Consider the following 16,225-nt stretch of genomic DNA (forward strand, 5'->3'; position numbering starts at 1 on the left):
ACAAAGGATTTTTCAGAAGCACAAGAATGTTGAATGTCTTATTTACAAGAAAAGTTTCAATAATATTCATTAGTAACCTCTTTAACAAAATACAAATGTTTCCGTTAGCATCTACTTTCCATTTGCCTCTGTCTTCCACTCAATAGTAACTACATGCATACAGCTTGGTAACTTTAATGGTGATTTGTATTATTAAATGTTCTAAAATTACTAAATATTCTAGTACTTGTTAATTTTTTTTAAGTTCTGCCTGTGCAAGAGTTTGTAATCACAAAGCTTTCTTCTGATGTGGAGAGAGACATCCCAGACATGCTGAGACAATTCCTTTCCCATCTGAATTCCCTCACCAGGCACAGTTCTTAGGAAAAGAGTAGTCAGAGGATGTTGTCCCATGTTCATAATAGCAAGTTTTGCCAGAGATCACAGGGCTCGGTCTTTGTTCTCTTGAGATTCCCTCAGCCTGAACTTATGCCCCACTCCTTGCCTTTTGTACTTCTGTACAGTTTTCTTTATCCTGATCTCACTCTAATTTTACTGAGAAATGATTAACTATCTTTCTTTGTAGGGTACAGTCATGGATTCTCCCCCAGGTTCAAAGACACAAGGCCCTTCAGAGCACATCCACCCCCTAACCACAATATCTCTATTTTCCTTCCTATAGGTTTCCCTCTGTTTCTTACTCACTCTTGCTCCCTTTTTTCTCTCTGCGTTGGTCATTTCTTAATGAGTCACTCACAAAGCAAAACCATGGAGAAAACAAAAATCTTTCAGCTCCAGCAGCTTTGGTTGAAGCGTTCCAATGCTGATAATTTCAACACTAACTCTCTTTCCTTCCACACACGGTATCTCATTGAGATTCAGAGATCCTGCAGGGCTAGACAGCTGCCAAGAGCCCTTCAGCAAGGTTTTATTGACAGGGAGCACATCTTTAAACAGACTCTATAGTCTGACACATCTGCTTTCTAATATTAATCCCTCAGTCATTACTGTTGGTAACAGCTCCCTCTTAAGTGTTTGTGGCAGCTGCTCAACACAAAATCATACTTTCCCGAGGATCTGAAAAAATTGCAGCCAGCTGCCTCCAGTTGTTCAGTTTTCTTAGAGCTGCCCTGTCCAAGAGACTCCCCCCACCCCATGGCCACCCCCTTTCCCTGCTGGAATCGAGCACAGCACAGCAGGCAGAGAGGTGCCATTCACTCACCCAGCCGTGTGCAGTCTGTGCAGTCCGACCGGAGCTGAAAGTCGCTGTGTTTTACCCAGAACATCCCCTCACCCTCGGCCTCATCCACGGGAACTGCGAGCTGTGGTGGCAGGGATTGCTTCACCTTACAGGTACTCCTCGGTGTCATTGAAATGCAAACAAACCCAAACTATTCCCGTATTGGCCACCTTGGTGTAACATGAGCCAAATGCTCCTACTGTAGAGGATTTGAACCACAAAATTTTCATATCTGATCATCAGTCAGAAATTTTGCACAAAAAAAAAAAAAAATCAGTTCAGCCATAACAGATGATATCCTGCTGCTCAAGCGATAAAGTTTATTATACATATATAAAACATTAAGAACAGCTGGAAACAGGAGCAACCAGCCACTTACTCCCATCTAGAACACCTAGCAAATGAACTTACACAATGCAGTGATACAAGGAGATTTGGGTTTAGAGAAGCAACAGTCTGAAATACTAAGAAACCTATTTCTCAAGGTACAAGATGGAAGGTAGCAGTCAAACTTACCAGAGGAAGAAGACTGGGAAATTCTATAGGACACTACAAGAATAGCTTAGTTCCTCTGAAAGAGAAAAATTAATGCAATCAGTAGATGAGTAGCTTCCAGACAGTGCAACTCAAGGACTGCAGGAAAAACATACTGGAAAGGGAAAAGGTGGAAAGCAAGAATTCGATGATGAATAAGATTGGTTAAGGCTCCCAGACAAAAGAGGACAAAAATCATGGATATGTTTATATGGTCCCTACAGAAAAAAATTAAGATGCAACTGAAGCAAGACCACTGAACTGTTCCTAGGAAGGAAAAAGTACTTTTGCAGCACCAGCCAGCAACCAGTTCCTCAGGCTCCTTAGAAGCTGCACTCCCATCATTAAAGCAACCTGGAGACAGTGGATATGGGTGGGTGCAATTCACTGGGCCTCTTGAGAGCTCTTCTGAAACACTCCAGAACAGCTCAGCCAGCGGCTGAGCCTGGCTGTCATCTCACTTTTTGCCCCGGGCCTCCCGCAATCCTGAGTAATGCTGGCTATTCCCTGTGAATAGCCCTATCCAACCACGACAGCGGAGTAATGCTGCATAATCCCATGAATAAAAACAGTTAAGGTAAGTGTTACTGGCTGTAGAAAACTAAAAGCTCTTAGCAAGCAGCAGTGCCAGGCAAGGAGGAAAGAACTGAGATTTGGCTCTCTGTATTGGGCAAGGTAATACACTCATTACATCCACAGGCTGCACGGTGAGATTTTTGTCTCTGTCTCAACACTAAGACTGGTTTACAAAGGAACAAGCACTACTTGCCTCAAACCATATCCAACAAGAGGCTGGGCTCCAGCTGAATGCTTGTCACACTGCCTAACACAAAATCAAACTCGGTTTGTTTGCTACACCGAAACTGCCTGCAGCAGCTGCTGTTCAAAAGGCACCTGACTTCCCGAGCAAAGCAAAACAACTCTTAAATTATTGCAGTAGCTAGCTCTGGCTGAAACAGAGAGAGGATGTAGTGTCCAGCAGAGTGATATAAATCAAAGCAAGGAGAGAGGAGAACTTCCATCAGTGCAGCCCTGGATAATGCAGTCAAACAGGATGTGATGAGATAAGGCTGTGTGTGGCCTTGCACACCATCCAATCAGTTACATTTGAGATAAAGGAAACAGAGCACAGAGCCTTGCTACCCTAAGGAGGGGAGGAAAAAACCCCACAACCCAGCAGCAAAACCCAAAGGCCAGCTCTGATCCCAGAAGTGTGGGAGTGGCCAGCTTGGGGATCCATCCTGAGCAATGGGCAGTTCATGCCCAGCTCCCATGGCCACATTACAAGGCCACCAGCCTGGGACTGACAAAATGACTACTGGGTGATTTATGTCTCATCTGGGAGAGAAAAACGAGCCAGCAAGGGCAGCAGAGATTGACACTGCCAGGTTGTGCTGGGATCGAGCCACGCACTGGGCTGGCCCTAACTCTCAAAGGAACAGTGGAATTCCTGGGGAGTCACTGTTATCTCCCATGTGGGAACTGTTCCCAGAGCTCCCATTCTCCCTGACTTTCCAAGACATGTGGCATGTGTTTCACAGCTTCCCAAACAGATGAAGGTTGTGGCAGGGTGAAAATGGTTAGTCACCCTCGTGCTAGCAGCAGCAGTCACCAGGAGTCATTCTCCCTGGAGCTGGTTAGAAAGTAAGGAACCAGGAGGGAGTCAAATAATCATGTCCCTTTTTTATCACAGAAGCATTAGTAGTGTCAGCTAACACAGGAAAATTGTAACTGTCCCTTTACATACACACAAGTGTAGATATTGACTGGCTAAAATTACTTGAGAATTACCAAACCAAGCTAGACACAGAAATAAATCAAGCTGAGCATTTTCCCAAAGAGTATTATTCACTTAATTATTAAAGGATAGGGAACCTTCAATACCAACCTAAAAAAACCTTGCTTCTAAACTCACTGAAACTTAGTTGCCCTGAAAACCTCACCAATGAGCTCAAAAGCCCTCATTTTACCTATTGGAAAAAACAGAGGATAAAGATGTAAGTAAACCACCCAATGGAAAAACCTGAATAAGGTTAAAATCTAGACAAGATTTCAAGGCAAGAAAAGGTTAACTTTAAAAGTGATTTGCAATTGGTAACTTCAGAGGGGCTCATGTTTAACACTGTCTGGAAATAGAGCATATTTTAAGGGTTTGCTGACAAGTAACACTAAGCTGAGACTCACAATGCCCACTTTATGATATCAAAATCAAATTCTTTTTTCCTAATTCTGACTCCTGCTTATTACATCTTTCAATCTCTTGTCTAGGACTCAAAGATAGATGTTCCAGCAAAGCCTCACAACTGTGACATACTTAGCTTCCCGTGGCACTAATGGCAGAACTGAACATGAGCTCAGACAAGAGACAGATGTTTGCAAATCTCATCCAATGCAGTGAAACTGTTTAGCCCCCAAACCATAGTCAGTCTCCAAGAAAAGAAATAGTTGAACCTGGGCTATGAGACTTTCAAGAGAATAGACAGTGATCACACAACCCATGAATGCAGTCAAATTTCCCTTTCTGTGGTGCTTGCAGGTGCTCTGTGTTGTGGACACAGGTGCTCTGTGTTGTGGACACAGGTGCTCTGTGTTGTGCCCTGTCTGCTCAGGACTAAGCCCTCTACTAAAGGCTCAAGACAAATGCAAATCACCAACAGGCAGAACAGGTATATAAAGTGGGACCAATGTCAGTGCTCTTTTGACTCTTCCTCCTTCAGTCAACCAATTACATGGGTGCTTTGATTTTAGTAGTGGTAAGGCATGACCTTAAAGGGGTTTGATGCTTGTTATAAGGCAATGCCTAAGCAAACAGCCATGATGAAACACCTGCATCAAATGAATGAAGCCTACCCATGGCTACCAACCCAGCTGCACTCTCCTGGGCTATCCAGACACCACCTCAGCTCAGTTTTGGAGTACACACTTCATGTGGATCATGCAGCAGGTCAACATTCACTGCTTACCTATTCAGTTCTTAAGGCTGACACTGCAGAAAGTCAACCTTTCTGTTAAACAGTGTGAATTTCCTAGCAAACACACACCAGTTATTTCTGCCATATTCCAGTGCTCCTACCAGTCTGATACATGAGACAGTAAAGCCACCCTCAACTCAAACCAGTGTAATTTTAAGTTCAGAACTCTTTCCTCTAAAAGTGGCATAAACATGCCATCATCTCCAACCTGCTGAACACAGAATGATTTCACAGAAAGCAAATGAAAATCATGAGAATCTGTAATTATATCCCCAACCCTCAAGCAGGAATCAGTTAAAGAAAAAAAAAAAAAAAAAAAAGAAGTGTCAAAAACTGAAAAACAAACTTGTCCCCAGATATTACAGGAAAGCATGAACCTTCTGATTTATCTCTTTGCCCTTCCAGACCCTTCTTGCCAGGAAGGTCAACAGGTTATATACCTTCTGCTGGATTAATCTACAGGAGAACAAGGGCAGCTAGCCAAGCAAAACTAGATTCTTAAAGGGACACAGCCAACCAAAGACTCTGCTCCAGTTTTTAAAGCATGTTTTTACAAATAAAACCTGTGACCAAAAGCAGTGGAAAAAGATGCTGCTACTCTGTTTTTCAGTTCCCATACTGGATGGCTAGAAGCAGATATTTACATGTTCTACATGCACAGTTATTTTCTTCTGATCACATAGATCCTTCACAAACAAGGGGGCAGAAAAATAAATAGAATTTTATTATTTTATTTTTATAAAAATTATTCAAAGAGCAGTGAGTGTGCTTGGATATAATCTTCTTACACAAACCCCTCTTTTACACCTTTTTTTTCCCACAAAGTTGACAAGATTTTCAAACCAAAAGACCTGCGTAAGTCCTGCTAGTCTGGTACAAATTAACTTTATTTCAATGAGCTTACAGAGATGTATGATCAGGTAAAATTAACTTAGGACACATTAATAAATCCTCCCTTTCCATTTCAGCATACACCTGCTCCATGTTCTCTTGACATTTCCTCCTTAGTTCAAGCAGTCCAGGTTACAAGAGATTACACTTTGCCTGGACATCTGTCATTAATGCGTACCATAGTGTTGGAAGGGAGGCACTTTGAGGGCTACACTGATTTATTTTCTCTTTGGCAATAGCAAAGCAGATGTTCCAAAGCCTTGCACCCAGGCTCTGAAAGCCACTGGCACTCATGTCTCAGAAATGCAGGAGGGTAAAACACCTACCCTTTGGCAATCACATTCTAACCAAGGTAAGAACAAGGTAATTATAAACCTACAAGAGAACAGAAAAACAGAGCCAGTGACTCAGCCAGTAGCACCAGGAACTGGAAAACCTGCCCCTCCCTAGCAGGAAAACGTCTAATTCATATGGTGTTAAAAACAAAGGGGAGTGACTGCATCATCTCCAGAAAAAGGAGGACCCAAGGGGCAGGAACAATAAAACCAAAAACCTACCAAACCCTCCCCCCCCATCCCCAAAAACCCGAATAACTCAAAACACCACTGCCTGCCCCTAAAAAAACTCTTTCTAATAATCTAGTCTCAGATTTTGTAATGAACTCCAAGCATGCCAACTCATGGCTTTTTTACAAGGCTCTACAAAGGAACATGCCAGGCATTTATTTAACATGGTTGTTGGCAGAAGTTGCAAAGACATGAACATCCATTACTGTAAATCCTAATAAACCTGATTGCTCCTCAAAGGAAGATAGAAATGCTGTGAAGGTAAAGAATGAAAAGAACACAGTCCACCACAAAGTAAGTAAGTTTAGATTTAAAATAGCATTTTTTACTCTCTACGGAAATCACAGCTAAAAATTACTTCAGATTGGCTTTGGAGAGCACTGATCATACTATTAGAAAATTAACTAATGGCTTCAAAACTATGCATAATGATATATATGATGTATGAGACACAAACAGAACCAACAGATACAGAAGGCATCCACTGGGTTGCTGCAGGGATCTTTGCTAGTTCAGTTGTGTTTGACATCTCAATTAAAGATCTAAGACTGACTCAAAGTAACATTAATGAAACTTGTGGGTGACATAGAATGTAACTTACAAGCACCAGTGGGCAGAAACAATTCAAAGGGTGTTAGTGTAAAAAAGAAAACAAAAAAAGCAAGGGAGACAAATAGAACGATGTGAAAAAAGTAATGCAAAGAAAACACAGAGAAAATATAATGGAAAAAGCCCTGCCAGAAGTAGGAGCTAAAGACAGGCAAGAGTGAGAATGCTGAACAAATGAGAGAGTTGTCTGCAAAGCAAATGCTTCTGCAAAATGACCAATGTGACTTTAATCTGCCTAGGCTCAGTTATCACTTCAGGCAAGGAAGAGAGATGAATCACTACAACTCGTGGAATATTGGATCTCATTCTGACAAAGAAACACAGATAAACTGAAGAAAGTGAAGAGTATAAAAAAACCTTAAATAATTAGAGCTAGAAAATTGAAAATTATTATTATTATTATATTCTCATTAGTAGCAAGTAAGAACTTAGAAGATGCAACTGCAGAGAGAAATAATAACTAATAGTTTCACAGAAATACACACCAAGGCAAAAACTGCTGCAGTAGAGTAAGAAAACTTTTCTGATGTACACTGCGTGATGAAAAGCTTGCCCCAGAAAACTTTTACATGCCATGAGGGAGTGGGAGAGAAGAACCAAACCAAATCCCAAACCTAACAAATGAACAAAAGACAAATGTGAGCTATGAGGAAAGTATAATAGATCTTTAAAAAATGTAATACTAAATTTTACATTTTTAAGATACAGTTGTGGTCAGATAAAACAAAATTGTTTTGCTCTCTCGGGAGCTACTGTAAACATGGTCCAAGGAACTACTTAAGGTGGGAAAAAATGACAGTGTTGTTAAGAAAATGTCCCTATTCTTCTGCCACCCTTCATTGCACTACCTTCTACAGGCACACCAGCACATGACCATATGATTAACTTGACTGGAGAACGCAGAGATGTGGCTGAAAACCAACTTGCTAAAAGTGATAAAACTTGCTGAGAGTGTTACTTTTCCTCTGGATCAGTCCCGGCGCAGTGAGCAGCAGTGCCAGCGTCCCTGCCAGTGACAAAGCACAGAGATGTGACAAGTAAGGAAATGGGCACTTTGAGGCGCTGGGGACAGGTCCACAGCAGTGCCAGCTCAACCCTTTGTGGACCCACCCCTTGGCTTACACTGGGCTGAACCCAGAGCTGAAAGATACAGAAAAGGACACATAATTAGCAAGGAAGGAAAGCTGTGAATCAGCATGCAAACCGAGATGAAAGCTGTATCTGTTGGAAACAATACTTTCCAGCAACCCTCTCAAAACTCTACTTACTCTACAGACAAAATAAGGTGCCATGGGGCTCTTATACTCTTTAAAGCTTGGCACAAATATTTTCATACTATTTTCCCACAGATGTTCTTCAATACAGCAACACTGAAATGTTTATCACAATAACAGCCTAAAATACTTCAAAACCATTGGCAGCATTAATTTAAAAATCCAAATAGTGTCAGGATGCAAGACAGTGGAGAAATTCCTGGTAACCATTTTTACACACATTTATTTACTTCGAGGATCACCTCCAAGAGGACACAAACAATGAGCTGATAGCTCAGTTTAGAGATTGATAAGACTGTTGAATGCTTAAGTTTGAGGGAGCTATTTCCACTGGATTTAGGAAAATGTGAAAAGGTGACTGTACCCACTGCAGAAATAAACTGAAAAGGTGACTGGCTATCCTTCACTCTGCCAACCCGAATTCCAGAGAAAACCAGAGTCCCTCAGCATCCAGCAGTCCCAATAAAGAAGTCCCTCTGTATTCACTAGGATGATCCCAAGCTCTTCTCTGTCATGAGAACAAGCTATCGAAACCAAAAGGCTTTAATACAGGTGAGTGTACAGCAGCATCAGCCCAGCACTTGCTGTATACCCACTCTGCTTTCCCCCTGTTCTGCTCCTCTCGCTCCTCCCCGTTACTCTCTGCCCCGTCCTGCTGCCCACTTCCTTCTGCGGGAGAACAATAAAACCTCTCACATCTACCCAGACAGACGAACAGACAGGTGAACCAATGCTCTGCTCACTCCGCACAGACACCGCCATCAGGTCCTGGCAAAGCCGACCTGTCCCCAGTAACAGGAAAAGAGAAAAATAAATCCAATCCCTAAATCTCCTTTCCTCCCGTTCAGCCCCCTGCACTTGAAAAGTATTTCGCATTGCTTATTTGTAGAAGAGTCGCAGAACCCAACTCTTAAGGTTAGAAAGAAACATGAGTGTAACTCCAGGTTAAACAAAAACAAAGTTGATAATTAGTTGTGGTTAGTTCTGAGTTTTTGTTTGTTTTTGTTAGAGTTTTTATTTAACATATGCGCTCGTTCACTACAAAATACTTAACAGAAGTTCTTAAAACATGTAGAGTTACACTACTTTCCTCTTCTGCAAAAAAAGCCTCATCTTTAGCATCCCATGCAAGAAACTGTTTAAACGGAATTATCTGCATAAGATAAAAGATTACTCCGGAAAGCTTTTTGTTTGGTTTTTTTGTGTGTGCTCGGTTTGTTTGGGGTTTCTTTAATCCCTTCCTGTGGCATGCCACCAAAACTCAACTCCAACTTTAGAATAACTGAACTGGGAAAACATTCCCTCATCTTTTGGTAAATGCCCCACAACAATCTACATACCTTCTCACAGACAGGCTTCCTTATGACTTTTTTGTTCTTTTTTCCCCACCAAAAATCATCCTTCATAATTTACATAAAAAATTACTACATTAAGTACCGCTCCTCCTTTCCACCCTCTCCAAGCGCATCTCTACGAACCGCACAGAAACCGCTTTTTTTCTTCCCCTCTCCCCATTAGCGCTGCAGTTTTCAGCGACCGAGTTCCCGAAGTGGCAGCGCCGGCAGCCCCTTCCCTGCGGGGGAAGCCGCCGGAGGCTCCATTGAGGATGTTCCCATCGCTTCCTTTGTACGCCTGTGCCTCGCCTGTCGCACACGAGCGGCTCCGCACCCTCCCTTCCAGCCCGTCTCCCGCAGGCACCCGCGCCACAGCCATCGTGCAACAGCGTGTCCCGACCTGAGCGAGGCAAGAGCGGCTGCTGTTCCGCAGGGGCAGCGGGGACCGGCTTCAAATCCTCCTTCAGCTCCAGGACTTTCTGCCGAGAGAGCACCGAGCGCTGTTACTGCGCGCCTGCCCCTCGCTCCCGCCCGATCCCCACCTCCGAGCCCGCAGGGGTGGGAGCGGGGGCTGGGACGGGGCAGCGGGCGGCTCAGCCTCCCGCTCAGCATCGTCGCCACCGCCAAGTCGCAGAGAAAAAAAGTTGGCGAGGAGCGGCTCCGGGGTGGGCCCGCGGGGCTCCCCCTTGCCGGTCCCGCGGCGGCGGGGAGAGGCGAACAATGCCGGGCCGGGCGGGTGGCCGGGAGAGGATGGGATGGAATTGGATGGGATGGATGGGACGGGAGCGGGGGGGCAGCCGGGCCGGCGGGAGCGGAGGCACAAAGCGCACACTCACCTGAGGAGCGCGGCGCGGCCGGCGGGACGGCGAGCCCGGGCGGCGGCGGGACGGGGGGGCGGCCGGGCAGGAGTTTGGGAGGAAAAGGGAGGGTTTTTATTTCCCCTGGAGTTTGAAAGGAGGAAGTGAGGAATGCGAGGAATGAGAGTTGGTATGAAATGAAGGCGGCCGAGGGAGGGAGGGACTGCCGGCTAAGGCAGGGGCTGGGACGGGGCGGGGTGGGGACTGGCGGGGGGCGGGGGGCAGCGGGAGAAAGGCCGGGGCGGAGTTGGGAACAAAACCCAGCGGGGCCGGGCGCTCCGCGGCCGGGGGCCGTGTGTGACCGGGGCGGAGGGAACGCGGGCAATGGCCGGAAGAGGGGCCCGCGGGGGCGGGGGAAGGAAACTCCGGGCGGGCGGCCGGCAGCGGGGGAAGGGGATGGCTCGGCAGCGCTGGGAGCGGGCGGGACGCCGCCGCCTCCGGGAATCGAGAGCAGGCACGGCGCCCGGCGCGGGAGAGCTTGGAGTGCGCGGCCCGGACGGGCCGGCCTCGGGTCCCCGGGAACGCCGCCGCTTGCCTGGTGCCTCCTCTGGGGCGATGAGCCAAGCGCCCGTGAGGGCACTCCGGCCCCGGGGACAGCCCCGCGCCGCCCGGGCAGGGACGCGGCTCCCGGGCTCCCCCCTGCGCGCCCGGCACGGCCCGGCGGCTGCAGAGCCCCTCAGAGACCGGCCGTGATTCGCACCAGCACCGCGGAGCCACTGCGAAACAAACAGCTCCAGCCCAGCAAAGTACTCGCCCACCAACTCGCAAAGCAATGTCTCCCCTTGGCTTTTCTCAGCCTCACGTCAGAGCTGCTCCTTTCCTACCTGTTCATATAGGAATGCCGGTGTGTTGCGCTATAAAATTCTGATAGGAGACTGAGACTCACACGAGGGTTGAAAAGCCACATCCCCAAAGCAAAAGCAGTAGGAAACTAGTAAGTTTAGTACATGTAGCTACGTCCGTCCTAGCAGCAGCTCGGGGAATGCAGCTGCATCAGCAAACCAAACTTTTCCACGGCTCCAGCAGGTGATTTTGTCACAGGTGGCTGGTGTTCACGTAACTACCTGTGAAGAGCTATAAAACATGGTTGCCTTTCTTTAAAACTTCAGTTTTAAAGTTTTATCGAAGAAACTTGAGGGTTTTTGTAAGAACCCAAAGCTAAAAAAGTTCCTAACTCTTTCAAATTGTAGTGAAAATCACAGAGACCTGGAAACGTGTCTTAAATGTGTCCTAAGGTCTCAGAATTGATGGGCAAAACCCATCAATTTCATAAAACTAAGATTTTCTGATACAAGTGTAGAAATGAAGAGTACATACAACATAAATAAGGTGATGTCACAAAATTCATTGAAACTATTTGGGGGGGCGTGTTCTGTTGTTTTTTTATATAAAGCCCTGTAATTAATTAATCTAGTCACTTTTTCTATTAAGCGATATGTATGTTTTAAAAACCCCTATATACATGAAAGGTAATTCACTTCTTATTACATATATTCAGTGGGAATTCTAGGCCAGGTCTCATAATTATGTGACTAACATTGTTTTGCTCCCATTTCCTTGCCAAAGCAACACAGCTCAAAGAGAAGGAATTGAAACCTATTCCTTCCTGTGAATCATCACACAAGTTGTTTGCAGGACTTCAGTCAGTTGCAGATGGAAATTCACTCGGGAGAATACAGGTTTTTTGGTGGTGAGTTGTTTGGGTTTTTTTACTGGAGGTAATGCAGAACTAAACAATTCTGCTTACAACAGAAAGCTGAGAGTTGGACAATCTTACCAGATTAATTCCTCAACCCTAATTGTACTCTATCAGAATGATTTTCTTATGCAGTTTTTAAAATAATGCCCTCCCCCCCCAAGTAAATTAGTATTACTTTCCCTATAATATATAAAGGGCTCAATTCAATTAGGCTTAAGAAAAAATCCTTTGTTTTCACCGAAATTTCAGTTGTTTTGTTGCAGACAGAGCAATTGGTCGCCTTGTATGGAGATGTTAATTGAATCAAATAAAATGATCAAAAATTTCAGCCTCTGGAATATATTCACTCATTTATGTATTCTCTAAATTTAATGTTATATTTCCAGAGCAGGCTATGGTTACCATAGCCTTTACCTTAAAGCATGCTGGAGAAGTTAGTTTGCTTCTGGATTTTTCTCCCATTTTGGCACAGAAGAAGTGACCTCCAGCTTCCAGTTAGGAAATAATAATTCAATATAGAACACCTTAAGGAATGCAACAAGAAAACAAACTATAGAGTGTACAGTTCCAAAGATACAAGATTTAACACTGGTGCAGGATCTCTGCCTTCTTTCCTAGCAGAGCTTTCAATTGTTGCCACCTCACAGTGGGAGCCAGCTGTTTTCCCTATTAGTAAGGGAGCCCTTACACATCAGTGTTGCTTTTCTACTCTTTTTCATAGCAGTACACCGAGCAAAATTTCTTGGTCCTAGGATTACTTAAAGGACTTTCTTAATTCTGAACTAGTTCCAAACTTCACTTAGGTTCAAGAGTTTCATCTGGTGGCAAAGAGGAGATTCCTGACTCTGAGAAAGAAGGAATCTGTCCACAGGTGTATTTCACAGGACTACACACAAACTCTTAACTTGTAAGTAACAGGGAAAGGTTTGCTTGTCTTCTGTACCAGGAACAGGAAACCTAATTCAATGTCCCCCAAGAGATTTACGGAGCTGTTAATCCCACCAAGTAGAGGAGCACACTAATTAATTATTAGTATAAGAATTATGCTAACAGCAGCAAAACCTCCTGTCCCACTGCTACCAAATTCAGCAGCAAAACTTCAATGAGAGTGAGACAGCCCTAAAAACACAATAAATAATTCACTGTCTTTTATGTTTGTAAGCCCAAGAGCCTATAGCAGCCTAGGAGCCATTTCCATCTGCTAGGCTTGCCTTTGGGACTCCAAATTAACCATTTAATATGCTTCTCTTAAGATCTCTGTGGCATTTCTAGCATGTTACATTTGCATATATGCAATTAATAATATGCAATTAATACTACTGTGTTAAAAACAAATGTCCAGTCATGTTTCCCACTTTTCTCTCCCCTCTAAGACTAATTTGGCTCAGATGGAAATAGTGGAAAAAACAGAGTAGCTTGAAGAACAGGGCTTACATGTTGAGAGCTGTACCAGTTTCTGATTATGAGATCCATCATATCTCCTCTTACTGAGGTTCATACATCTCTCAGTGGAAACAGGAAAACATAACCACTTCAACTTGATGTTCTTCCTAGCCTCGTATGACTTCACTATCTGATTCAGAAAAAACAAGTTCATGTGTTTCAACAGTTGAATAGGTTCAGATGGAAGGTGGGAAAATGCAGTAAGGACTGTCTCAAATGCCCCAGCTGGATGCTGGGAAAAACATTAAAAACATGGGGCAGAGAAATTGAACTAGCTTAAACAATCAAATAGAATCAAATCAAATAGAAACCAAGAACTATAGTGTAATACCTGATAATATTGGAGGAGGAAGGAGGGAGTAAAAGTATTAGAGAGATTACCTTTACATTTATTCCCAGATTTCCAAGTGTATGGGAAAAATACCCAACACCACAAAGAAGGTGAACCGAGAATTAGAAAGGAAAAGAGTAAGAAGACAGATTATATTCAAGAAGATAGAAAGACACTGAGGTAATATGTCACAGAGAAGGAACAAAGTACACCCACAAGTGACAATTCTAAAAACAATAATTTAGAATTAAAGACTTTTCAATATATAAATTAGTTTATTTTCATTTAGATATAAAAGTTATAAATACAATTAATGTAAAACAGTATCTGATAAAGACGACTGAATCAGTTCATCTATCTGTATAATTTTACTGAGAGGCTGTGACGTGATCATTTGATGTCAAGAAATAGCTTGAAGAGTCACTGCTGACAAGGCTAATTAAGTAAAAGGATGCTTTCTGGGCACACAAAAAATCATCTTGAATCAGAAATTAGCATCCTACCTTCAGATCACCCCAAAATAACATAAGGCAATTTCTTTCACACATTCCTAGTCAGAAAAATAATCAGACAGGTACACAAACTGACTTATTTTCCTGGATGGGCAGAGGGAATGCAGGACCATCAGCCAAGATTTCAGAAGAGCACAGCTGGAAAACACGGCCAGGTCTCATCCTCAGCCTGCTGAGCAGGAAGGCACAAAATAGATCCATCAGCATTCAAGTTCTCTTCATGGACTGCTTTTCTGGTAAAATCATCTCAAGGAAATATCTCAGCAGCTACTGAAAAATGCTCATCTGAAAGATACAAGGACTTCTCAGCCTCAATTCATATTTTACAGTTAAATACAGTGTTTATTCGTGATTACAATCATTATTCTTTCTGGCTATATCAGAAAACGTCTTCACAAAGTTTTGTTAATTTGAAAGCGCAAGTGATATCTACCGCTGCAAAGACTCCAGAGACCAAAAGCAATATATCTGCTCTTTGCAGTTTGAAACAGAGTTAGTCTGCTGACAAGGACAATATCCAAAGCTGGAGAACACCTAATTCTTGTCTCAGTAGAGGGACACACTTCTCCAAACCATTGTGAATATGGGTAATAGGCAAGAAGCAGGCAAGACAGTAACTCTTCTGTGCTTCAGTACACAGGCCACACTTTGCTGCAATCCACTCTGGTGAGTTAAGGCCACATGAATCAAGTGTTCCATGCTGTGACACAGTCTCCATACTGTACATCCAGTATTAAAAATGGAACATTGGAAGGACACATTGCAAAGCCTTGTGGTAAAATTACATTAAACTTACTGATGCATTTGAAAATACCTGTAATCTCTTTTTGAGGTAACTCCTCCTTATAGGCAGGTTAAAATTGTTTATACAAAATCTACTTTAATATGTCATGCCTTGAGATAATCTCACATTAAAAAAAAAAATAAAATTGGTCACAAGCTTATACCTAAAAATGTAGCAAATTTCATGAACAATGGTATAATTAAAAAATCAGTTTACAGTCTAGAGTCAACCACTCAGAATACTGCTTTTCAGAAGTGGTACTGTATATTGTTACAATACTATCTTCTGCCAAACTCAGCCAGATTCTGTCATCTATTCAGTCTCATTTTGCACGTGGTTAGAAGTAACAGAAGTAGCAATGAATATAATATTAGCCACTGAAAAGGGAGTGTTTGAGATTTGATTGTTCATCTTTTGATAAAAAGACTGTCAAGGGATGGAGAAAAATTAGAATACTGAAAGGGAAATGGAGTATTAGTCTTAGCAGACAGTCATTCCACAGAGTAAAAGTGTTGTATTAGAGCCAATGTCTTATTCCAGCTCTTCTCTTTTTTTCTGAATTCATCTGATTAGGAACTCTTGAGTAGCATAATCTCCCAGGCTTTGTGTACGCTTCAAGGTAAATGAACATTTAGCCATTATTTTTCCAATCCTAGGTGCAAGGAGTTCCAATAAGTGGGCTTAGACCACTCTCATGCAGCATCTGTAAACAGGATTCTAAAAGCAGAATCAACACCAATGACAGAAACATCACCTAGATTTCTTGTTCTTCCACAATCCATACAGAGGCTGCTCCCAAGGTGGTCTGCTGTCATCTCCCACAATGCTCTGAAGGCTGGAACTGGTTTTCTAATAAGCCTGCACAAGTCTATCCTCCATTTCCCTTCCAATATACTCTTCATTGGAACCTGGAACTCCTACAAGATGTAGGGATGGGAGTGAGTTCCATGTTTCATGTCTGTTTTCCCTCATTCACAAACCAATTTACTATCAAAGCTGGAGAGTCCAATAGCAAAGGCCTGAAGAGCACAGAGAGGGTAATTATAGTCCAGAGTGAACACATCTTCTGCTACACGACCAAACTGCATCACGATGTAGTCAGCTGGGGAGAAAAGATATTCAGAGATGAACAGTTTCACAGTGAAGCAAAAGAAAAAAATAAACCACAACAACAAAAAGCCCAAACCAACAAAAAAAAAA

General features: G+C 43.2%; 2 protein-coding genes across 5 annotated transcripts in view; both read right to left on the minus strand.

Annotated features, from left to right (window-relative positions):
• TEAD4 (TEA domain transcription factor 4) overlaps nt 1-10,487 on the minus strand; it is a 51,069-nt gene extending 40,582 nt beyond the window's left edge. Inside the window, exons 1-3 of one of the 4 annotated variants that reach the window (XM_032751171.3) lie at nt 10,236-10,374; nt 9,800-9,878; nt 1,736-1,790 (exon numbers count right to left, since the gene is read on the minus strand). Coding sequence is in view for 1 of the 4 variants with exons in the window: in XM_072926290.1 (XP_072782391.1) it covers nt 9,544-9,580 (37 nt within the window). In the remaining 3 variants the exon portion in view is untranslated. Of the gene's footprint in view, nt 1-1,735; nt 1,791-9,543; nt 9,777-9,799; nt 10,080-10,235 lie in introns of those variants that run through there. The other 3 variants (XM_072926293.1, XM_032751172.3, XM_072926290.1) reach the window with 3 other exon arrangements.
• A 3,497-nt stretch (nt 10,488-13,984) lies between these two features.
• The window catches only part of TULP3 (TUB like protein 3), a 32,293-nt gene continuing 30,052 nt past the window's right edge, over nt 13,985-16,225 (minus strand). Inside the window, exon 11 of the mRNA XM_004175974.6 lies at nt 13,985-16,127. Within this exon, the coding sequence (XP_004176022.5) occupies nt 15,994-16,127 (134 nt within the window). The 3' untranslated portion in view covers nt 13,985-15,993. The remainder of the gene's footprint in view (nt 16,128-16,225) is intronic.

This window comes from Taeniopygia guttata, chromosome 1, assembly GCF_048771995.1.
Source record: "Taeniopygia guttata chromosome 1, bTaeGut7.mat, whole genome shotgun sequence".
NCBI classification, from domain to species: domain Eukaryota; kingdom Metazoa; phylum Chordata; class Aves; order Passeriformes; family Estrildidae; genus Taeniopygia; species Taeniopygia guttata.